Source organism: Stigmatopora nigra, chromosome 17 (assembly GCF_051989575.1).
Source record: "Stigmatopora nigra isolate UIUO_SnigA chromosome 17, RoL_Snig_1.1, whole genome shotgun sequence".
Classification (NCBI taxonomy): domain Eukaryota; kingdom Metazoa; phylum Chordata; class Actinopteri; order Syngnathiformes; family Syngnathidae; genus Stigmatopora; species Stigmatopora nigra.
The window spans coordinates 3966575-3990178 of NC_135524.1; the positions used below are offsets into that span (position 1 = coordinate 3966575).

The 23604-nt window shown below is 37.6% G+C and overlaps 3 protein-coding genes and 2 long non-coding RNA genes across 9 annotated transcripts in view; 1 reads left to right on the top strand and 4 right to left on the bottom strand.

Annotated features, from left to right (window-relative positions):
• Positions 1–1568: 1568 nt before the first annotated feature.
• On the bottom strand, positions 1569–15026 carry LOC144210767 (calcium-binding protein 1-like). Of its 5 annotated transcripts, none has more exons than XM_077737638.1 (8): positions 7858–8262; positions 5852–6019; positions 4395–4425; positions 4170–4313; positions 3932–4041; positions 3774–3854; positions 3512–3584; positions 1569–3040 (listed from the first exon to the last, which is right to left on the bottom strand). In XM_077737638.1, exons 1-8 carry the CDS (start codon positions 7897–7899, stop codon positions 3015–3017), a joined length of 675 nt encoding a protein of 224 aa, XP_077593764.1. In that variant the 5' UTR covers positions 7900–8262; the 3' UTR covers positions 1569–3014. The 5 variants fall into 5 exon arrangements, with proteins under 5 accessions (XP_077593764.1, XP_077593765.1, XP_077593760.1 ...); XM_077737639.1 differs by having other exon boundaries at positions 3780–3854; positions 7858–8259; XM_077737634.1 differs by lacking the exons at positions 5852–6019; positions 7858–8262 and adding an exon at positions 14303–15026.
• Positions 15027–17262: 2236 nt separating this feature from the next.
• On the bottom strand, positions 17263–19416 carry LOC144211034 (uncharacterized). Its single transcript, XR_013329507.1, has 2 exons — positions 19282–19416; positions 17263–18040 (listed from the first exon to the last, which is right to left on the bottom strand). It is a non-coding gene; the product is annotated as an uncharacterized LOC144211034 (long non-coding RNA).
• Positions 18466–21988, top strand: ggt5b (gamma-glutamyltransferase 5b). The gene is made up of 12 exons (XM_077738019.1): positions 18466–18771; positions 19305–19432; positions 19503–19598; positions 19904–20099; positions 20183–20343; positions 20433–20579; positions 20648–20778; positions 20868–21055; positions 21123–21214; positions 21305–21414; positions 21485–21595; positions 21660–21988. Exons 1-12 carry the CDS (start codon positions 18605–18607, stop codon positions 21804–21806), a joined length of 1674 nt encoding a protein of 557 aa, XP_077594145.1. The 5' UTR covers positions 18466–18604; the 3' UTR covers positions 21807–21988.
• On the bottom strand, positions 19876–21993 carry LOC144211035 (uncharacterized). The gene is made up of 4 exons (XR_013329508.1): positions 21276–21993; positions 20862–21204; positions 20145–20563; positions 19876–20065 (listed from the first exon to the last, which is right to left on the bottom strand). It is a non-coding gene; the product is annotated as an uncharacterized LOC144211035 (long non-coding RNA).
• A 564-nt stretch (positions 21994–22557) lies between these two features.
• The window catches only part of ptpn13 (protein tyrosine phosphatase non-receptor type 13), a 31551-nt gene continuing 30504 nt past the window's right edge, over positions 22558–23604 (bottom strand). Inside the window, exons 47-48 of the mRNA XM_077737211.1 lie at positions 23161–23223; positions 22558–23095 (exon numbers count right to left, since the gene is read on the bottom strand). Coding sequence (XP_077593337.1) covers positions 23018–23095; positions 23161–23223 — 141 coding nt within the window. The 3' untranslated portion in view covers positions 22558–23017. The remainder of the gene's footprint in view (positions 23096–23160; positions 23224–23604) is intronic.

Here is a 23604-nt window from a genome sequence, read left to right on the forward strand (position 1 = left end):
TCAATGATTGAGGAAGTTTAGTTTTGATCATCTTTATCATGAAATGCTTTTCTCATTCATTCCAAAAACAAATGATGCACTGTATTTTATGCTCTTTGTCACCAGTCCACTTTCTGCAGCCTGCTTCAGATGCTTATATATAGAATCCCGAGCCAATTACTGAAGTGATGTAAGAGTCTAGCGACCTCACTTCATTTGTCTTTTGACAACACAATAGGACCGGAGAATGCCAAGCTTGTTACACACTCTAACAAACTCATCATTAATTCTTCCTAGTGTAACCAGCAATGGTCAATTAATCAATATACAGAGCTTTGCATTCATTGCATGGCAGGTTTTATTAAAATTGTTCTGTTTAGGGGTGAGTTGGAGTCTATCCCAGTTAACTTGTGGCAAGAAGTGAGGTAAACCATGCAGTAGTAACACTCAAATTTAACAATTTCCTAGTAAAATATGAGTCAAAGGTGTAAATTATTACATAGAAGAATCTAAATCAAAATATCAAGTCATTTTAATATGTGCCCATAGATCAAAACTCTTTCAAAATGCATGTCACCCCACACAAAAAGGCCAAACACAGAACACAACAAGAATATTACCTATATACTGTACTGTGTACTGTATATATTGTGATGTTGTAGTTTTACTAAGTGGCCAGTAGATGTCTGCCTCTTATTTCTGATATCTAGTATTGACTGGGTCATTTCCATTAATATGTACAGTACTACAGTGTTAAGAAAGTACATTTACCACTCAAAATTATTATTTTTTTAATCAGGTTTCAACTTTCATGGGCTAGTTCTTAAAAAAGATTCAAAGTACCAAATGCACACAACAAGTTTGACAAGATGCTTATCATTTTCTTCCAAAAAGGTTGCTTTTTTGCACCAAGGCTTAGACTGTTACCTCAATATAAAGTCTTTAAAATACAGACTCTCATCCATCCCTGGTGTGTTAACATCACAGATGGCATTCTCGTGAGCAAAGAGCAAAATTGCCCCCCGAGAGCATCACCAAGCTTAAATCCCTTCAAGCTGGGGGTTGTTATTTAGCAAGATGGACAATGAGTATAACGGTACAACATAGCATAACATAAGTCAGGGGTCCCAATGGAGGGATTTATACAGATTTGGCAGTGGGTGGTCTCTCTGGATTTGAACAGGCATCAGACAGTAAATGTTTAAAAAGCAATTTAAAGTCGACATAGTGACACAGTTCAGTGATTTGTTAAAACATTTAGCAAGCAGGAAAATGTATCATGTATAAATGGGATTGATTTAAAATTCATATTTAGTAACAACAACTATAATCAATTATTTACTCTCCATCTTTCATAAGACATGGAATTTTTCAACCATTTTCTCAATATTTCAGTTAGTATGTAATAATTTTCTGCAAAAATCTGAGTGTATGCAAGAAACAGGTACAATAAGGAAAAATTAACTTAATTCATAGTACGCGAATATCAAAACATGAAATAGATATATTTTAGCGGATTATAGGCTTTTGATGACAGAGAAACCTTGCATATTGTAGCGGCTTAAGACATGAACAAACACTCATCAAACTGCATGTCATAAAATTTTTTATTCTACCATAAAACCTGCTACAAATTGCTTTTGGCATGCATAGGTTTCACACAGTTATGACATGTATGAGAATTCCCTTTAGATCTTCACTTTTCGCCATGCACGTTTATGAAGTCCCTTTTTATTTTGAATGAATGACATTAAATATATGCATACCTTTTTTTTGTATTCAATGTCAAATGATACTTTCTTTGGCTTTCGTGCATAAAGAAACAAACTGTTTCTTTTTTTGTTGTTGTTGATATGTATAGAACACTTCATTTAAAGAACAGATTATCTAGCAAACATAGCCACTTGATGACTGAGGTCAATTTTCCAAATTACATACATGGACAATTAAAAAAATAATAATTCTTTGCATGGTATTGATGGCAAAAGACATGCAATTCATTAAATGTGGTTGAAATGCTCATGTTTTCAGTGCCTTTCCAATGCAGTCTAAAAGGTTTGGACATCTATTGCAGTCAATGGCAGCCAATGTGTCAAATGAGGAAAAAAAACATAATTCTTTTCGTCCATGTGTGTATTTTGAGGTATTTAAGTTCATATAAATGCATTCAGGGACACAAACTACAATACAATAAATCAGTCTTCCTTTGGGAATGTCATCAGAAAATATACGTGCACAATGATATTAAGAATCAGTATGGAATGTTTAAAATGTCTACACACCCTTTTCAAATGTCATTTTTTTGTTTGTGTATGTATATATGTATATAATATAAACTGTTGAACTTGTGTCAAGAATATTTGCATCAGAAGTTCTTAAAATATACAAAAAAACACAGATTCCACAATGAGGACTTTTTAAAACCTAGAGGAATGATTTCCTACTACATGGCAGTTCACTACAAACTTAGGACAACAAGACAAACTTACAGCAAAGTGTGTACAATAAGAGCACAATGGGAAAATATCCAAATTCTGGAGGAGAAATAACAATATGCACAAAAAAACACAAAGACACAGATATGCTCATATTGCCATGTAAGTTATTTTACTTTCAGCCAATGAGATCTCTTTCCTCTTCACTAGCATTTTATCCGTACCACTCCAGGAGTGGTACATATAATCAATTTAAGAAGAAAAAAAAGCAACCCTGAGATAACATCCATAGTTTTATCTAGTAGTTGAGGAAGTTCATATGATCATATGGATGACATCATCTAAATCGCTACATATTGTATGGTACAGTCAAAGTAATTCACTAAACAAACATGTTAGCACCAACCATACCAGAAGAAATTGTGCTTATTATTTTTCTTTTATATATAAAAAAATGATTTCTGGTCCAGACATATAGGATGTGTTGAAAGAAACAGCAGGAAAATGTAGTCATCAGTATTGTCTGGTCGTGCTTGCCAGTCTAGTGTTGCAGTTTGGGGCCGGTGTTGATATGATTTTTTTGCTCCATCTTGTCTTAAATCATCGAGACATCATCCGTACAAATTCTGCCAATTAAAAGCCACAGAAGCACAAGTCAATGTTTGAGTTTCCATAGGCCCTATGGAGATAATCTGACAGACACGCTTGCTCTGCTCATCCCTTCGAATGTGGGTGCATTTAAAATGTAAGCGCGGTAGGAAGGATCAGAGTCTATATACTTGTATGTATACGGTATACTAACAGGTTCATCTCAGTAAACCAAAAGTACAGTGGAAAAGGTTCAATTCCAGTAGCCAATCATGCAGGCAGAGTGAAATATTTCAACATTTTTAGTATAGAAAACAATAATCTGACCAGCCAATCGCATGCATGCCTTTAGGCGCATCAGTTATGAATTAAAATGACTTAACCATTAGTAAATGTCAATTTGAAGTGGAAAAAACAATTCAGTGCCTCTCACCTTTGGCCCGAAGTCAGCTGGGATAGGCTCCAGCACCCCCTGCGAGCCTAATGAGGATGTATATTGTGTCACATACCTTCAAAATCAACATGTCCATCTCCATTGAGATCAATGTCACGTAATATGTCCTCCAGGTCTCTGTGCCCTACCTAAAAAAAAAAAGAAATTATAGAGGTTAAAAAAAAAGTATATGAACTGTAAATAATGTAGTTTTAACTGATGCTGTCAGATGATATTCCGGTAGTAACAATTGCTTGGAGATGCAATGCATAATGGCAGCAATTTTAAATATATGGGCAATTATTATGAGATGGACTTGATAAAATGGCCTGTGTAACTAATACCTGCTGTCCTAATAGCTTTTTCATTGCTTCTCTGAGTTCTGCTGTGCTTATTTGACCATCGCCATTGGTGTCAAACTGAAAAAGATGAGATTATCACTCTTAAATGCAACATGAATGGATTGATGAGTACTACACAGTTGAAATATCCTCACCTCCTTAAAAGCATCCCGTAACTCCTTCACCCCAATCATGTCAGCCGTCTCCGCTAAAAGTTTAGGACCCATAAGCTCAACAAAGTCTTCAAAGTCGACATGTCCACCCACTGAAAGGCAAAAAAAAAAAGAATGTCATGGGTTAAATTAGGCCAGTTTTTACCAAAACAGGTCACTCCTGGGGTAAAGCAGGATATCTATCTTATCTTTTAAACAATATTAAAATAACTGCACTTACAATTCATGTTTATCTGCTGGCTTAGTTCGATCAGCTCCATCTCCGTAGGCATGTATCCCATCGTCCTCATGCAGTTGCCCAAATCTTTACAGCCGATGAAGCCATCTTTGTCCTTGTCGAACTCCTTGAATGCCTCACGCAATTCTGCATGGTCGGAGGAGGGTCATTATTATGTGATTCTATTTAAAAACTAGAGGGATATTTTATGTGGACGCTGTCGCTTACCATCCATTTCTTCTGGCCGCAGTTCCCGGTCCTGTAAAGAATCATAAGGGGTGGGTTAGAATCCTGAAAACTATGCCACATCACAGCGCTTCTCACACAGCATGAGAAGTAAACAGATAAATACATAAGTGAACATGTGCTTCTTCTGGAACTAGATGAAGAGATTCCTGCCAAAATTAATAATCTGCTGCTTGATCAAAGTATATGAATAGTTGATAATGGAAAAGAAATATAATTTATTTGTACTATTATGTTTTAGTGCCAACCATACATGGTTAATGCATGCAAGACAATTGGAAATAGTAACATATTAAGCAATGCAGAACACAAGACAACAAAATTAGTTTCTATATCAATGTTAATATATTATTTATGATATTATGCTAATTTAATGAATAGCAGTCTTTAATGTAAAAACTTGGGTAATTATATATTTTTACATTCTGTTTACACTGGATTGTTTTAGGTTGCAGCACTTGTTGGTAGAATTAGCATTTGTGATAAATGTCATACATTTTTAATATTTTTTCACCAAAAATTTAAAGATTTATTCTATTGAGGTCTATTGATATCATAACATACAAAGGATTTTACACACATTATTATTATTTGTATAGAATACTCTGATTACTAGTTATTTTTAGTCAGTATTTCAATATTTTTTCCCAAAAAATCTCAAGTATTTGTAAATTTAAAGTGACTCGTATTACCAGACTTGACACTTTCTGTACACATATACTTGTGACAAGTGTGCCTATGCGAACGAACGTGGTTAGACAACCACTGCTTCCAAAAAGGAACATCCATCTACAGCACATCATCGTAGCGATCACTCAATAGGCAGTCTCGCTCATTCCGCCTGACGGCTATGATTTGTTTAAGAAAGAAAAAAAAAAAGTCTGACAAGGGCATGTCACTACTTCTGAGCAACTTTGTAAAATAATCATCATTCAACTTGCTTTAACATTTAATCCAGAGAATAATAAAGTAGCAGAAGAAAGGCTTCCAATTGTTTTCATTTAGGGTGTTGCAAATTCAAATGTTCCACCCCCCGGTGTGATAGCACAATAAGATAATATGAATATTTAGTTTTGCTGTCTCTAAGGTGTCCTTGAACGCACTTTCAACCCAGTTTGTGATGCCTTGACATTGTTTTGATAGTCTGTATTCAATATGCATAAGAATCCAGTTTAAATGAAGACAATACTATACAATATTAACATAACTATACACAATAATGAGGAAAAATCTAAATTATGGACACTGCAGTAGGATTCTGTATTGAAATAACTTAACTATACATATATGCCATATTAAATTCACTAAAGAAAATCAGTTTTTCCTATTTCTAGGTCACACTTATGTTTGTGCTAAGGTGGCGACATGATGTCGAATAAGCGTTGGCGTGCTTATCTCACAGCATGCGTGCAGGTGCTAGAAATTCTGGACTTACGTACAGCCTGCCGGTTCTCGGCGAAGCCCTTGCGCAGAAAGATACACGCGGGCCCCAATACGTTGTGCATGTTGGCGCCGTTCTGGGCCAGGGCCACTAATGGCTCCAAATGGGCCCCCCCTGATCCCCCCTCCTCACAGGACTGCACTGCTTTGTATTTCTTCTTCTGGTCCTGGCGAAATCAGTCAAGGAGCGGCTTGGTAAATAAATATGAGAGATTTTAATGCGATGGAGGGAAGGAAGGGAGGGATGTGGTCATTGATAGGTCTTTCGGTCATTTGCTAAGTTAGAGTCAGTCTAAAAGGCAAAAGTACATCCAATGCATGGATTAATAGGTTGCCATTGATGATGATAGACGTCTAATGCTGAATATGCCTTTTTCCTTTTCCATTTTTTAAAATGGCAGCCAAAAACAGACCTCTCTGGGACACTCTCCACTCTTTTTTTGTGTTAAAAAGCACAATTCTTGACCTAAAATATCCTTCCGAAACTCACAGGCAGTTCAGAAGATGCCTTTTATGTGCAGCCAGCCCTTTATTTATAATCACCAATTAAGCTCATCAAGCCGAAGGCGAAAGAAGCTCCCGTGTAAAGACGGCCCAATTACAGAGCAAGCTACAGGTTAATTAAAAGCGGGCGGTTCCTTACTAGCGTCGGATGCAAGCCAAGCGTAGCCATAAAAAGACTGAAAATAGAATGTGACATCACCGATCACATCTTCAGATAGTGTGACTGTCACAGTGAATTACCAAGAGATTGCCGCCTGCATCTTTATACAAGTATATAAATATAAAAGCATGAATACAAAATATATATATATGTACTGTCCACCTCTTAAAATGACCTTCATATTCCATCTGTTAATACGTCAACCCAAATACAACCACTTTTGTGCATTTTCTGCAATAGCCAAGCAGGAGTGGGGGGGATCCATGCCCACTGGCTAATTTAAGCAAGTGATGCATGGAGCAGGGCTGTTTGCGGATACATCGTGCCAGAAAATTACTACTAAGCCACACGCGGACAGTTATATAACAAAAAAAAAAGGATAACAAAAGAATATATCAAATAATGAATAAAAATCTGGATAAAAAAGGCACAAGTTAAGTAAGAAGTCATCCAATGAGGGACAATTGATGGAATTGTCTTGTTTGTTGGTGTTTTTGAAATTGTTAAATTGACTACTTTTAGAGTAATAGAATTTTATTGAAATAGTGAATTAACTTGGTTTCAATGCTTTGACTCAAACTAATGCAAAAGTCCAAAGTTTTATGACTTTTGTTTTTTTTCTTTTCATTCATTTATTCTTTTTTATTTTAGTTGCTTGTAAGTGCAATTTAGCAAAATGTTTGACAGACTGACTTAACTTCTTAAGTTTTACAAATGTTTAAGTGGTATTTGGACCCAAAATGTCAACAGAAAATCAACTTGCATGTCATTGGGCATATGTACATTTATTATATTTTTCATGAATATAATACTTTAAAAAAGTATTATATTCAAATCAATCTAAAAATCTCAACATTTATCCTTAATTGTAAAACTATATATAAAATTAAAAAAATCTAACAATATTGATTAATATCGGCATTAATTATTATATTTTTTGAGCTTAAAAGCCTTTCTTCCAGATATTGAAAGGATGATATTCCATTTCCATGATATTATTCCAGTATAAAGTACTATGCACTTTGGAAGTTCCAAATGTAGTGACAAAATCCTGTTTCCTGCCTGGTGAGGTGTCAATCATCCACTAGATGCCTTAAAGGCACATTAACCAAGTCTCTACAATTCCAAAACACTGAAACCACTATTAAAAAAGAAATAAAATGACATCAAAAACCAAATCCAATCCTTTGACAGCTCTCCCCTAAAGCCAAGTCAACATGCAAGTCAAAGTCAGATAAAGTCCAGTCGCTCCAGGTGTAGTCGGGTCACCTTCGAGGTCGCCAAAGGGGGATTCGGGGTGATCGAACATGCAAAAAAAACGACGAGAGTGCGCGGTCTTACCTTCTTGTTGAAAATTTTGAGCGACTTTACAGAGTTGCCCATCCTAAAAAGTCCCAAAAAGGCCACGATCTGACCTTATGTTTTCCCCTTAAGTATATGTGACGGGGGCGCGTGCATATGCATCGGCGTGCGTCTCCTGGCATGCATCGGAATGGGGGAGTGATTGGGAAAAGGGGAGAAGGTCTCACAAGCTCATTGACTGACGGAAGAGGACATTTGGGGAGAAACGAAGAAGGGAAAGGATGAGAACGAGGGGGAGGGGGGCCCACCAGTAAGACAAAGGAGAGCAAAATGACGGATGGGAAGAACACGGGGACGAGTGAAGAGATGCGAGCGGCGGGAGCGGAAAAGACGGCTTAATCGTTCCATCCTCTCTCCGACCGTCTTTGCATCCCTCCCCTAACCCCGTCTCCTTCCCTCACTCGCTCTTTACTTTCTCTCCTTTCTCCTCCCCCCCTCACTCCCTCTCTCTCTCTCTTTTCCCTCACTCTTCTATGCTTTCCCCTAAAATCTATGCAAATTCCACAGAAGAGACTCTTCCGGACAAGCGTATTACCTTGCCAGGAGCAAGACGCCGCAGAGGCTAATCCAAAAGCAATGGATACATACAAGCGCACACACTAGTGAAGCTCTCCATCTAAAAATAAACCAATCTACTGCTCCTTCTCCCCAGGATTCATCCATCCGTCCATCATCCATGCGAACATACACAACAAAGTCATTTTAAGCTAGAAGGGCTTGGATTTAGGCCCAAATGTGCACAAAAAAACCACTGCAGCTGCTCTGAGTGTAAAGACATATAACAAAGATGTCCAAATCCATTTGAACCGGGAGGGATGGTAGCAATTGGATGTCTCGTGGTGATGAACTCATTTGAATTAACAGTTAAAAAATGCTGATTTAAATATGCAGCAAAGCCTACATTTGAATTGTTAAAAAGGTTCATTTAATCAAAGCTGCAACAATCGTAATTAAATCCCAATTAGAGATGTAGCCCAAATAGTTTCAGGGGGTGACGTACTCTAGACATTTCAAGTCTTCGCGGAAGACAACAAGCATGATTATAAAAATTCAAATCGGAAGAAACAGCATAACTTCACCAAGAGCAAAGATTTTAACATAAAAACTATGATGAGGAGTGGGCTCACCTTTTGAAGCTTGATTTTTTTGCAGAGCTTGCACTTTATATTTGAGGCATGACTAAATATCTTCATGGTGAAAATACATTCAAACACAACTGGGTGGGTGCAGGTTTTCATTCCAACCCATAAAGAGGACACATTTTCACCAATTTGCTGACCTACAAGTGCAATCAGAGGATTGCAATGAGCTGCTTCTTGTCTTCTATAGAAATCTCATTGGTTAGACTCTATGTACTGGACCAGTTGGAACAAAAACCTGCACCCATGTCGGCCCTCGAGTACCAGTTTTCCCACCCTTGGGCTACACAATACATGAGCATCAACCATCTTCCATTCAATTGGGCTTGATAAATCATAAAATTTAAGATATGCATGTTTTTACCTGCACAATCTCACAATCTGAGGCACCATTGTATGTACTTTTCATGCTTATTTTCTGCTAATGTGTTTGCATTACATTTTAACACTCAAAGACATTTTGACTGGCTCTGCCATTCAATGCAATATCGTTCATTGGGCTCGTGCATGTGTGTGAGTGTGTGTTGTTGCCCATTGGATGATTCATACAGCCTCGCACCGCAGGCTCATTGTGAACTTCAGAACTCATTGGACATCACACACACCAGCCGTCAGCTTCCATCAAGTCATGGCAATGCATGTGTGTGTGTATGTGTGTTTTTGTGCAACTTCAATTCCATGGTTTTTCTTCCCCTTTCTCGTCCTTGTTTTACTCTCATTTACATAACTCTATATCAATGTGTTCAGTATATTCTTTAACATACATAACCTCAAGTAAACAGAAGGCTTAATAGAATGTGTTACCTTATAGTAGAACAAAATTTAATTTTAATTAAAATGAAATTCAAGTTAAAAAAACTGCTAAAAAGTCACAAGAAATAAAGTTAAAATTGAATTTAATCCATAAACTATTGTTATCATGTTTTGAGGGTATTTATTTTCAATTAGACTTAGCAAATAAAACAATAATACTGCTATACGTAATGAGGTAGCATGGCATAAAGCCATCTTTTTTTATCTTTATTTTTTAAGGCAAGTGATTGCATTGGTTTATTGCCTTGAGAGTGCAAAAGTGGATAAGCTGTAAATTGGCTATTTTCATGTACTAGTGTCTCTGCAAATGTATCCAGTTGAAAGCAATGACCATGACACCCCCATGAATGCATTTGGGCATCAGCCTCTTCATCTTTACACAAGCCAACAATTGTTGCTATGACATCACCGGGCATATAAAGGGCAAAATTCCCTCCGATTGGCCTCCCGTGTCTCATTTTCTGCCTTCCGCATTCCGCATAAATATTTAGCATCATTCGTAATCACGTGCAGTCGGGCGTTTTACGGATTAATTCTCATGTGAGGGGGAAAAAAAGGAGGATTGGAGCCAAGTGAGAATTTTTTTGTGTGCCAAGCGCGGATATAAAAATATCTCCGGGCCTCTAAAAATAGAACCTGACACTCGAGACATATGCTGTGCTCGCTGTGCTGATTCACGCCGATTTTCTTTACATCAACACACAACACCCAGCTCAGTCTATTGTGGTGATCCTACACCTCACAAAAATGATTATCAAGAATGTGAATCACCAATTTCAAGAAGCTATGATATCAATCATTTAGATAACTATATTAAAATTATTGATTTGATTGGATTTTGAATTTTTTTTCTGAAATGAATTGGATATTTATTGCTGTCCAACACAGACAATGCATTAAAATATATGTATATAAAATATATATACATATACAGGGTAAATTGTTCAAATTTATGATTTTTTTCATCAGTAAATATTAATCTTTTGGGAATTTTGAATTGAACGCTTTTATTGTCATTATACAAGTATAATGAGATGTAAACCTTCACCATGAATTGCACAAATAACAACAAACAAACAAAGATATAAATTGCTCTCTGTAATAGGGGCAAGCAAGACAAACGTATCTGGCGTCCTCTTCTGGTAAATATATCAAACACATGCTGCAAGACTTATTCTTGCTTGAATTTTGGGCAATGTGATATTTTCCTTGATAAAAACTTAAGTCTCCTTTAAATACAATATATATCTAAGAAAAATGTACTTCTATTTGAGATATTGTTGTCTTTTTGTTCTGAAAGACCACCAAAGTCTCAGTGTTCATAGTATTTTAATTTTATGCACATTACTTAGTGGTTTGATTCACATGCAGAGAATATATTTTATGCATTTATCTAATCGTGGATTCATTTCAGGGTTTTAATATAGAATAATATACTCTTTTTTTGGTTTATTGTTAATCATTGATACTATCTATCGTATTCTTTAGATTTTTTTTATGACCGATGAAATGATAAATCATGATTAAATACATACTAGTGCAGCTCCAATTGTAATGCAAATTTACCATTGGTTGAGAACATTTGAACATTGAAGCACATTTCTCAATATTGCAAAATAGTGAAGCAAAATAAACCCATTGAATGACATTGAATGTTCAAAAAAACATTTGGAAAAATGTGCCTTGATTTCTATTGAACTGAATCCCTTGCATTTGAATGAAAGCCCCATGAAAAGCTCCCCCTTTTTTTCCCCTTTAGAGCAGTGAACACAAACACACACAAAAAAATAAAAACTGCGCCGCCTCCAGTCTTTGAAATTCAGGTCTTGATGCTCTATTTTTAGCCTTTTCCTCCACTGGCTGCTCTGAGTTGGCCTCGTATGTATGCATGCAGATCTTGGTGTTATGTAACAAAAATTATTTCATGAAAAGAAAGTTTGTTGCATTGCATCGCATCACCCTGTCGTGTTCACTTTAAAAGGAGATCTGGATATGAATGGGAATCTACTTTGAATTAAGGTTGACGCATGGACAGTCAAGTTAACTGTTGACACTTGTAATGTCAGCTCAGAACTTTCTAAAAGTTGTAAGCACAGTATCATTGTGTCTTTATTGTGCTCATTACACACATTAAAATAATTGATTGGGTTGAATAATAAGTGAGTTAACATGTTAACTCTCCTAAGCTTAGTTGCATCTACTTGAATATGACATTCCAGTTAAAAATATTAATTAATAGAATGTAGCATGCTTTTTTATTATCAAATTCAGGTCATGTAAACACACAATGAGGACAGCCTATATTTTTTTGTAAAGCACATCTCCATTTATAAGGAATTTGGGGCTTTTGAGGATAGGAAATAACTGTTGCTGTCTAATATTTGGCGATACTGTTTTTGAGAAGAGTGACAAGAAACCCATTAATTCATTAGACTGACAAAAATATTGATTAATTGCATGCTCATCATTATTTTAATCATTTTACTGTTAGCACATCAATGTATTGTTAACACACTCATAACAAGGACCTTAAGAAAACTAACATTTGCTAATAAAAGAGCCATAAGAAGATCTTGGTTATTCCTTAAATGTAAGATTTCTGTATTTTTGTTATATGTGCATTTTTCATTTTTCTTGTTGTATCTCTATTTATGGATTCCCACGTGATTTCACAAAATATACTACACTAGTCCTTATTATATACTATAGTATACGTTCTTAACCTAATAATAGGTTATAGAAATTATAAACGCCAACATATTCCTCTTAGAGTAGATTAAAAATGTAGCTAATGTGCCAATTCTCGCTGGTTACGCGAATATTTCTGCATGAACCTCGGAGACTGATTGAAGCTCTGGCCTGAATTGAGTGCTGCGCGAGATGAGTTATTTCTGGAACACATTAGTGAGCACGGAGGTAATTGTCTCTTCCACAGCTTTTTTTTCTTTTTTTATATCATCCATCCAGAAGGCGGCGGGCGGATTGGAAGAAAATGGATAGATTTTAGAAAGCAATCAGCCAGCAAGGACACTATGGGGGGCTTCATATAGAAAACATGTTAAAAGGTCAGAGAAGGAAAAAAGATCTTAAACCAGACGTCAAAGTGATGGAAGAAATACTCAAAAGGAGTTTTGAATTAACGGAATACGATGCAACAGTATTTTTTTTAGAGTATTTCAAGCTAAGATGTCATCAAATTGAGGCGTTTCATTTTGGTTGCTAATTTGAAAAGGTTGTATATTGTTTTCACACATCCCCCTCCCAGCTGTTTTGGAGGATGTTTCTTTAAATGATGCTCCCTTGCTAATTTCCTCATTATCCCCAATGGACATTTTCATCATTTTCCTCCCACTGCCTTGCTGTATTATCCTTTTTTTTCAGGCTGCTTTTAGAGCATTTAGAAAAATGTAAAAGGTGACCATAAAGGAAGGGGAGATGAACAGTATTTTTCCATAGATATTTTTTTGGAATCGGATTAACATTTTTTACCAGGTTATCTAAAATTCAAACATTTTCCTTAACCATTGACTCTTTAAATGCTATGTCAGATTTCCTTAAGGATGTAAACTTGGAGATTTGAGCTTTAAGGAAGATCCATTTTTTACACCAACTATTCTATTTTCATGATGACATTATACATTACCATTTTCCACCTTTTTTTTTTAAGGAATAACCCAGAGGCTGTCATCAATGAATGAAATTACAGATGGTGGGTATGAAAGTGTGCAGTTTTCTATATGTCGGCTTACTGTGCTATGTTGATAACACCAAAACGTACCGATATAAAAATTATATGGCAAATATGACAAGATAATTCCTACTGATTAGTCTACTCAGTTTCGTAATTTAAGTTTAACCATTTTGGAAAGAGTGGATGGAAGTACTTGGCAAAAACTGAGATTTTAACCCTGTATCTATCGACTGTGAGCCAGACCACAAACCCACTACCCAATGAAACCAACTATTAACACCTGCAGGATTTAAGAATGTTCTATAAAACTAACATGCATGTTTTATGTGGTGCGTAAAATGCTCTGGGATTGAACACCAGAATCTCTCAATTTAATCGCATGATAATTTAAGCCTCAATGGGGGTCTCAAAAGATATAAATAATTTTGATGAAAAGGATTGAATAATTAGAGCATGTGGAGGTGAATTAGTTTAAAATTAAGAAAAATTAACATGAAAAAAGAATCAATAATTGCAAATACCATTTTTTTTAAATAAAAAATATATTAAATATAGATAAGTGTGATTCTTGTCTATTTTACTCTTTTTTTTTTGCCTCCCATAGCCAAGAGAAGTCCAACTAGGAATATTTCCAATCTGAAATTCCCTTTTCTTTCCACTAACTAACACAACTGAATCAGTTAAGATCATGAAAACTTTTTAGGCTGATATTTAAGGTATTGCTTTGGTTTAGATGAGTAAAAAAACAACAAAAAAAGCAAAACAAATAAGGAGTACTCACTTGTCCAAAGACTGACTTGACGATGGGGTGCAAGCTTGCATCATAGTCCGAAACGGTGCTCAGCCTCTTGGACTTCCGACCGGTAGCGGCTCGACTCGTAGCCGGAGCAGCGGCTGCGGCGGCATCAGAGCACAGGCTGGAGGCGGAACCGCTCGCCTTCTTCCCGCTGGTCTCGAACAATGAGTCCGCTTCATCTTTGCTCCTAGCCGCGGATCCTTTGTTGGCGGACGGCTTGGACCTAACGGATTTGGGGCGCGTTTTGCGCTTGACATCTTCCTCGGCGCCCTTCTCCGCGTGCCCCGGGCGGCAAAGGGGTCTCCGGGCGCTTGCCTCCTCCATCCGACCGGTGTGGACTCCTTCCCGGCCGCGAACCGCCTTCCGATTGCCTGCTTTTACGCTAAAAATCCCCTTTTGGGCAACGATGAGCTCATGGTTTCCCCTTACCCAGACCTCGTGGAGGATGCTGCGGGTACGCGGAGAGCATCATCCAGGTCCGCAGAAGTCAGGTGGAGGTTCGGGGCATCTGCCACCTGCTGGGAAGAATGGCAAAGGAACTGTTCCCTTACAGTTTGTCCAAGTTGTAATGGGAGCGCACCACACAGTGTCCACGATGCAAGTTCATCCACTAAAGAGACCCCGTCGTGCACGTCACCGCGGATTAACACGCGCGTAATTTGTCACAAGAGTGAAGAAGAATCCCACTGCTGCAGTTTTTAGCGCAGTGGGAGGACGTTATCAGTCCTTCACTGTGAGAAGGATTTCAGCACTTTTTTTTGCTTGTGCAATATATAAATAGAAACAGTGCAAGAACATTACATGATGTCTTGGTGAAGATCTTTGCTGTTTTTAGATAGTAAGTCAAGAATGAAATGAGTGGTCGCTGCAGTGGACGGCTATTCAAAAGTTGACGATGTGGACCACCGGTGTCAAACTAGTGGCCCGAGGGCTGTCATAACACCACAAAAGTAAATCCGCTTTGTCAAATTCAGGCAGCACAATGTTTTATTGGCCTGTTGCACAAGGTACAATCACACTGTGCATTAAATTGTTTATATATTCAGGTATTTAAATAAAAATGTAATTATATGGACCACATTTGCTTAGTTCACATTGTTCTAGCACCCCAAAATGTTTGTGCATGCCCCTAACTGTGATGCTATGAACTGAAACAGACTTTAAGATGATACAATATGTATGTTAGACATCAATCTATATAGATCTATAATAAAAGGGACAGAAAGGATGGTGAATTCTGGTTGTGATGTCACAATTGGAATTGCCAAAAAAAATGGCCTATTGCACAGAATCCAGTTTGTTTACAACAATACACAACAGTCACATATCTGTTGACATTCAATATTTATTCTACACATTCTTATAGCATTGGAAACCATTAAGAATCTTTGTGTCATATTTCTCTACCCCATTTTAGAACATTTTGGAAAAAGCTCCAAGGACCACACTATGGTTGCCGACCCCCAATGAGATGAAATCAAATGCAAGCAAAGCGTGCCTTTTTTTTGCTACTAAACATGAGCACATTTGCCAAGGAGCATTGCATGAGGATGCCAACCGAGCCATGTTTACACCCGGGGTCGTGGAGGCCTTGCAGCAGATGTCCACCAAGACAAGAATTTTTTTTTAAAGTGTGGGTGTAGATTCATGTATGCGGCCAATTATAACTTGAGCTTGATAGTGTAAAACTGTGAAACAAGCACACTTTGCTCTGAGATCCCTGGAGCCTATATGTGTGTGTGTGTGTGTGTGTGTGTTCTGACATCTGTGCCTCCTGCGCTGCAGGGAAAGCACGACTATCTCCCCTGCATCAACTTTCATATTAGCCTACATTAGCTCATCTGCTCCTTTGCCATTCTTATTGCACTTAACCCCCTCACAGCCATTCATTTATCTCACTATGCCTTAGCTCAGGGGTCGGGAATCTTTTTTTGACAGAGGGAGCCATACAAACAATTCATATTTTCCAATTGTTATTTCTTGAGAGCCATTCTCAGATATGAATGGTAAAAAAAGTACATGGAAATGTGTTTTTTTTTGTAATTTCGCCACTTTTAAAGTATAAAAAGTCCCTGAATTATTTTGACAACAATGTTATGCTGTTGCTAATAAATCAGTATCAGGGATATCATAAAAAAAGCAAATTATGATTGAATATGTGGTAGAAGTAGTGTCACAGTTTCCATATTTTAACTCACAGGTTAGTAAAGAGCCATATGCACCCTTGGAAAGAGCCACATGTGGCTCCCGAGCCATAGGTTTCCTACCCCTGCCTTAGCTTCATACTAACAATTTTAAGAATGAACAAAAAACAAAATACATGAGTCATTTAACAAAAAATGAATGTTCTTTTGGAGATACCTTTGAATGAACCTTCACTTTTTTTTGCAACAACGACTTAGCCAACGTATTGTGTTTCTGGACTATGCCATTCGGGTCCTGGTCACGCTAACTAAAATATTAATAAGTAAATATTAAATATTTAACCCCACTACAGCTGGAAGACAAGGTCCGGCAGAATGAAACTGAATGGACAGCTCGAATGAAGCGCATCCAATTATGGAGTAATTGATAACGAAGTCTATTGTTGAGTGCACCGTTATCAGAAACAAAAGGCTTTCGTCATGAATGTACTTGAGTGACAGATGCCAAAACCTGTCAAAGGTGCAGGCGATGCTCATAGAAATGGAGTGAATAGAGAGTGGCACGGGTGGGTGGGCATGACGCAGGCTAGGAAATATTAATGTGCACTATTAATAGGCACAGAGCAGGCAGGGGTGGTGAATAAGCTCCTGTGATGCCCTCAAAAAAAGGTGGAATGTTTGAAGGAGAGCAAGAAAAAAGGAAATCAATGATTCTTTCAGGGATGGATTTCTTGTCATTGCAAAAATTGAAACGTCAATACATTAGCTAGAGTATTTATATCAAAGTAATAAACATGTGAACATGTTTGGAATTATATTTAATACTATTAGAATAAATGAAAAGGCTATAATAAGTGATAAGATAATCAGTGGTATTGGCATTTTGTTTTATGTCTCCCTCTTCGGGCAAGAGGTGGAATATTCAAGTTGAAGGTTGCAGAAATATGAAAAGTTAAAGTTTTGAAAAGCAACTGAAGAATAAAGAATTATTTTTATAACTAGATCCTCTGTAGATGGCATTTGGAAAAGGGCTGAAACTACCAAAATAAAAAATATACATAAAAATGAAATGGATTAACAATATATATGTATACATTATTGTTCTTTTTAAACTAAAAACAACACAGGATTTTAATATAGATCATCATCATCACCAGATGTTTTTTTTTAGACTACAATACTCCCAATAGTGTGCACATTATCTATCACCATTACCACTGCATGCAAAATATTTTTCTTTACTTATATCATGTAGCAAATAAATAACTTTGTGGTACTTTAGTTGCATTTTGCAAGTGTTTTCTTGAAAATAAAATAAAAAAATCACTGGGAAAAACTGCTGAAAACATTTTTGAGCAACATTGCAACAGTTTAAGTGAGTTTGTTGACACTCGTGTTACCTTTTAAGGATACAGCAATGTGGGCCCCATACGTAGATGGCCATAAGAAGGCTTGAGTCACTATGGTTCCACTTGTGAAGTTTATACAAGCCCATCTGGAGAAAGAGGACATCAGCAAGGGGGAGATGAGGGGGGATGTTTGAGGGAGCGTCATCAAATCATAGCTGATTCCAACTGGCCTGGAATACATAGGTCATTATTAAATTAAAAGGCAGGGAGGTTGCACTATTATGGTTTATTAGGACTAAGGTGTAAAAAAGATTGAATATTATGAGATTAAAGACTTAATATGTCAAGTATTAGTCGTTCACTTCAATAGCAGAATAAAGTTGTGGTATTATGAGGGCTAAAAAGTTGGAATATAGTAACAATAATGACCTGGCGGCTGAGTTCAAATCCAGGTCGGTCCACCTCTGTGTGGGTTTTCTCCGGGTACTCCAGTTTCCTCCCACATTCCAAAGCCATGCATGGTTAGGCTGATTGAACACTTAAATTGCCCTAAGGTTTAACAAGCACACTTAAGCCCCAAGATGGTAATACCCATGGGAGGGGGTTAGTATTCATGTGCATCTACGCTAAAACAATTGAGTCATTTGTGGACTGTCCCTAAGTGTCAGAGCCAGGCAGTGCTTGTGGGGCACGTTCCCGTCGGATACTGAAAGTGAATTCAGCCATGCCGGCCGCACAATGATGCTGGCTTTCTACTTGATGGGCGCGTGACCCCGAGTGGCCCCCTGACTCAGATGGACAAGTCCAAGTGGTGCTGCTGCCTGACGTGCGCGACGTTGTGCACGGTGGTTCTACTGTGCTTGTGCCTGGGCACTTTGCTGTCTCCACCATGTTCAAGCGCCAATGAATTTCGGCGAGCTGCCGTGGCCGCTGACTCGCAACTTTGCTCGGAGGTCGGCAGGTGAGTACGCCTGTCCCCCACCTGTCAGATGCCGCTTTTTTTAGGTTATTTCATCGCAGGGATTGATTTGCATTTGTTGATGAATCGGCAATTGAAATTGAGCACGGTGATAAGCAGTTTAAGAGATTGAAGAAGATCTGCTTGGATGTCATGGGCTATAATTCCTGTTACTACATATGGAGTCAATATTGTGCTCATTTATGTTGTAATTTTGCTAAGTATTTGGATACTTGTGTTTTGTGATAGATAAAAAAGTATACATTCAACTGCCTGATATTTTTTGCGATTGCTCCAAAAAAAAATGCTCATTTGCTACCAACCTTCCCAGTTCAAATGGATTGGACATATATACTCTCAATGGAAGCTAATGGGTTAACGGATAGACTTGAAAAGGTGCTTTGAAATGAAACAAGTGACTTGCAAATAATAGAAGTATATATTTAGGACAAAAATACACTAAATAGTATCAAAAAAGTCATAACTCAATGTGCAGAATTCTTTCTCACATACCTAAAATAACGTTCTTGTCCCAGGAGGGTGCTGCACCTGGGCGGCACGGCAGTCGATGGCGCCATCGCGGCGCTCTTGTGCACGGCCGTGGTCTTCCCTCAGAGCATGGGGCTTGGTGGGGGCTCGGTTGTAACTGTTAGGAATAAAACAGGTTTGTTTTTTCAAGAGTTGAACATTTTCCATAAAGCCCATTTTCAAAATGTTTTTTTTGTTCTCACCAGGCAAGGTGACAGTCTACAACTTCAGAGAAACCGTCCCTCGGAAATTTAAAAGCAACTTATTAGACGATTGTGCAGATTCATTTAAAAATTCGCCAGGTAATTAGTACATAATTTCCGTTATTGACTTCCAAACCTTCAAATTATTTTAAATACAGGTTTTCAGAAAAATGGCTGACCAAATATGTATATAAAACAGAAAATAATGGTCGTAATTATTATTTTAAACCACCAAAAAGGTCTGTCGTACTCCCTAAAATGCCATTTTATCTTGTACTATGCCAATTATTAAATTGAATCACAAATAAAAACCCCCAAAAATAGAAACGCAATTCTGCTATGACTCAACTATGCATAAGTACGAAAGATTTACCATTTTCTGTGTGCCTATCCTGTTCTCCTAGCCAGTCAATGGATCGGCGTTCCCGGGGAGCTGAGGGGCTACGAAGCCCTCCACAAGCAATATGGCAGGTTGCCATGGTCCAAACTCTTTGAGGAGCCAATAAAACTCGCCAAAGAGGGCCTCCCAGTTCCTCCTCATCTGGGGAAAATTCTTTCCATAGCCTCTGTGAAAAGAAGAATACAAAATTCTTCACTTTGGTACAAAATACAGCCAATTTTCATAACAGCGAATAGTAAACTTACCAATTTCTTGTCTCTTTTTTTTTGTCAAATCCCAACAGTGACATTTTTTGCAAGGGCAACAATGATGTCTTGGAGACAGGAGACATCATGAAATTTCCTCAACTTGCTGAAAGTATGCAAATCATTGCCGAGAATGGCGCTGACGCATTTTACATGGGCCAAATGGCTTCGGATTTAATACATGACATCCAAGATGCAGGTATCCACCCTTATCTGAGGGGGGCAGGCCCAAGTTCAAAGCTGAGGCTAGGTGTACTACTACTGACTAATCCTGAATACTTCTTCTAGGTGGGACGTTGGAAATGGAAGATCTGAGATCCTACCAGGTGAGGGTGATAGCACCATGGACAGTTCCTCTAGGGGAAACAGTGATGCACATTCCTCCACCGCCTTCTGGTGGCGCCCTGCTTGCCTTTATCCTGAAAATCATGCAAGGTTGTCATCAATTTCCCTTCGTTTAATCCCATTTCTACATAAAATTAACTGTCTTAATGTTTTTCCAGGTTTCTCCTTGACACCAAAGTCAATGGAGACGGAGCAAAAAACTCAGTTCTACCATCATTACATCGAGGCAGCCAAATTTGCCAAAGGCCAGCGAAGAAATATTCGTGATCCTTTCTTCAACAGTAAGACGGTTAGGATTTGACAACTGTCACTTAAATATGAGGTCAGGTCAAAAGGTTACAAGGTCACAAAGATGCTTTTTTAAAAACAAACCTTTAGCGAGCAGACCACTTGCTGGATCCAGACTTCATCGATCACATCAGAGCGATGATTTCCCCCAACGGCACCCACCCGGCCGCTTACTACTCCGACGTCAGGGCGGTGCCAGATCACACGGGAACGTCGCAGGTTTCTGTGCTGGATGAAGACGGGTTGGCCGTCTCAGCCACCAGTACCATCAACCATTTGTGAGGACAGCTTTTGAAGAAATATTCTCAATTGAAAGGTTTGTCATCATGTCGTCTGTTGGCGTAGATTCGGAGGAGGCGTCTACTCCCCGCGGACGGGGATTATTCTTAATAACGAGTTGGCTGACTTCTGTGGGAGAGCAGACACACTGACACATGGTATATTTTTTACTTAGGTGACAATAGTTGGCATTTGTGGATGAAAAAGTTGAAGAAAAACCTGTGGAGTCTTCTAAATATGTTCTGTAGGTGAGCAGCCTCCCTCTTCAATGACGCCAGCGATCCTGGTGACCAAGTCTGGAGGACTTTTTGTGATCGGTGGTGCAGGAGGAAGCATGATAACAACCTCAGTCGCCCTGGTTAGTCATCCAAACTACGATTTATCCACTTTTCCGAAGCTATGTTTGTTTACATCCCTTCTCTCTGTAGTCTATAATTAATCACTTGTGGCTGGGTATGAGTCTAAAGGAGGCCATCGATGCCCCCATCGTGTTTGTCGACTCCAAGAATAAAGTGAATTTCCCACCCAACTTCGATCAGGTGACCAATCGAAACATAATGGTTAAAATATATGGGGAAAATATCATTTGATTTTTGCCTTTAGTCTGTTATCGACGGCCTCAAAGCTCTCGGACACCAGGTCGGACAAATGGAATATTTTTTTAACGTGGTGAACGCAGTGGAGAAAAAGGACGGCTGCATCGTGGCTGTTTCAGACGAGAGGAAGAAGGGGATGGCGGATGGGTACTAAATGTGGAATGGACAATTTTCTCACTTTGCTTTTCAAAAATGTGCAAAAAACAACTGTTAAAGTTTTTTTATGCTATATTAAGTCAGTGAACAGCTCTCGTTTAGCACTGGACTGAAATTTAACATTGTAGAAATGGCTGCAATGTAATATATCAATAAAGAATATGTAATTGTTTGAGGAAATCACCTGTTTTGACAACTGTAGACGTCCAATTCATTTAATTAGTCTAGACATAAATAATATAGTATAGTATATTATAGTATATGGTATGGTATAGTATAGTATATAGTATAGTGTATAGTATATGTTATATAGTATGGTATAGTGTATAGTATATATTATATAGTATAGTGTATAGTAGATATTATATAGTATAGTATGTAGTATAGTATGTAGTATAGTATGTAGTATAGTGTATAGTATAGTGTATAGTATCGTGTATAGTATAGTGTATAGTATAGTCTTTACTATAGACTGTACTATACACTATACTATACACTGTACAATACACTATACAATACACTATACACTATACAATACACTATACACTATACAATACACTATACAATACACTATACTATACACTATAGTATAGTGTATAGTATAGTGTATAGTATAGTGTATAGTATAGTGTATAGTATAGAGTATAGTATGGAATAGTATAGTATAAAATTAAACTGTTATTTTTTAATTTTTGGCTTCTTGTCTACTTATAATATCATTATTAAAAAAAAGGAGCCAAACTCCTAAATCGGTCTGAATAATTAAAATGTATCCAGTTTAATTTTCAAGAGATGAATATGTACACGTTTATCATTTACCTTCAGGCAGCGAGCGAAGCAAATACTGACATAGTATTCTGTCGAGGCAAGTTACAGCATCAAAAAACAAATACGATTCAAAAAATAGTCTTAAGTATGTTCCACGTACAATAATAATATCATCATTGGTCCATATGTGTAATCATTTGATATGGAAAATAAAACACTAGTGTTCTCTCTTATAGGTCGATATAAGAAATACAATCAGCAGTTCTCATCATCGCGCAAGGGTAGCAGCCAAAAGGAAGAGAACTTGGAGAAAAAAAAAGCAAATATACAATAAAAATATAAATTTCTTTAAAAAGAACATACACTTACGGTGCGTCCACGGGGGATATTTACGGTATTTTTCAAACCAGGTTTTCAGATTTGGCATTTTCTGTCCACTGACTAGCCTGAGATGTTTTTCTCGTCTTGAAGGCATTCCAGCACGTAATGGATAACCCGGTAGCAGAAGATATACTGGTCCTGGAACGCACAAGACAAAACTTGTCTAGACTTGTACTTTTTAGACATTAGTCTCTTAGTATTACCTCAGTCTGGACCATTCCCTTTCGCTGAAGTCTCATGTTTCGTACCACATCTGAAATGTCGAACTGAGCAGAAATATAAAAAAGATCAGCATGAGGCCTTGTTAACACCTTTTTTCCTGTTTTTTTTTGCATTCCCACGTCGAATGTAAACGATGTGACAAAATCCATTCCCCTTTGGTAGCGGTAGTGTGATAACTGCATGAAAATGAAGTGTTGGACCATATAAAACTAACTAAAATATGTATTTAATAGACATGTACCAATTACTATGAGTCCGATTCACACATTTATCCATCCATAAATCTGTCTGCAATATAACTATGGAATATTTCGTGGCTTATTCTCGATACCAAATCCATTTAAACTGGAAAGACTAGCCGGTAAAAGTAAATCATGAGTGCCGACTTTCAGTTTTAGGATTAAATTAAAATAATATAGATGTAT

What these genes read in the sequence shown, in the direction of transcription:
- ggt5b (XM_077738019.1), top strand. Translation starts at nt 18,605, where the DNA reads ATGGACAAGTCCAAGTGGTGCTGCTGCCTGACGTGCGCGACGTTGTGC. An exon ending in CTTTGCTCGGAGGTCGGCAG is followed by an intron (nt 18,772 to 19,304) that starts GTGAGTACGCCT and finishes TTCTTGTCCCAG; the next exon opens with GAGGGTGCTGCACCTGGGCG. An exon ending in ACCAGTACCATCAACCATTT is followed by an intron (nt 21,056 to 21,122) that starts GTGAGGACAGCT and finishes CTGTTGGCGTAG; the next exon opens with ATTCGGAGGAGGCGTCTACT.
- LOC144210767 (XM_077737634.1), bottom strand. Translation starts at nt 14,641, where the DNA reads ATGGAGGAGGCAAGCGCCCGGAGACCCCTTTGCCGCCCGGGGCACGCG. An exon ending in CCAGCAGATAAACATGAATT is followed by an intron (nt 4,042 to 4,169) that starts GTAAGTGCAGTT and finishes TTTGCCTTTCAG; the next exon opens with TGGGTGGACATGTCGACTTT. An exon ending in TACGGGATGCTTTTAAGGAG is followed by an intron (nt 3,855 to 3,931) that starts GTGAGGATATTT and finishes CATCTTTTTCAG; the next exon opens with TTTGACACCAATGGCGATGG.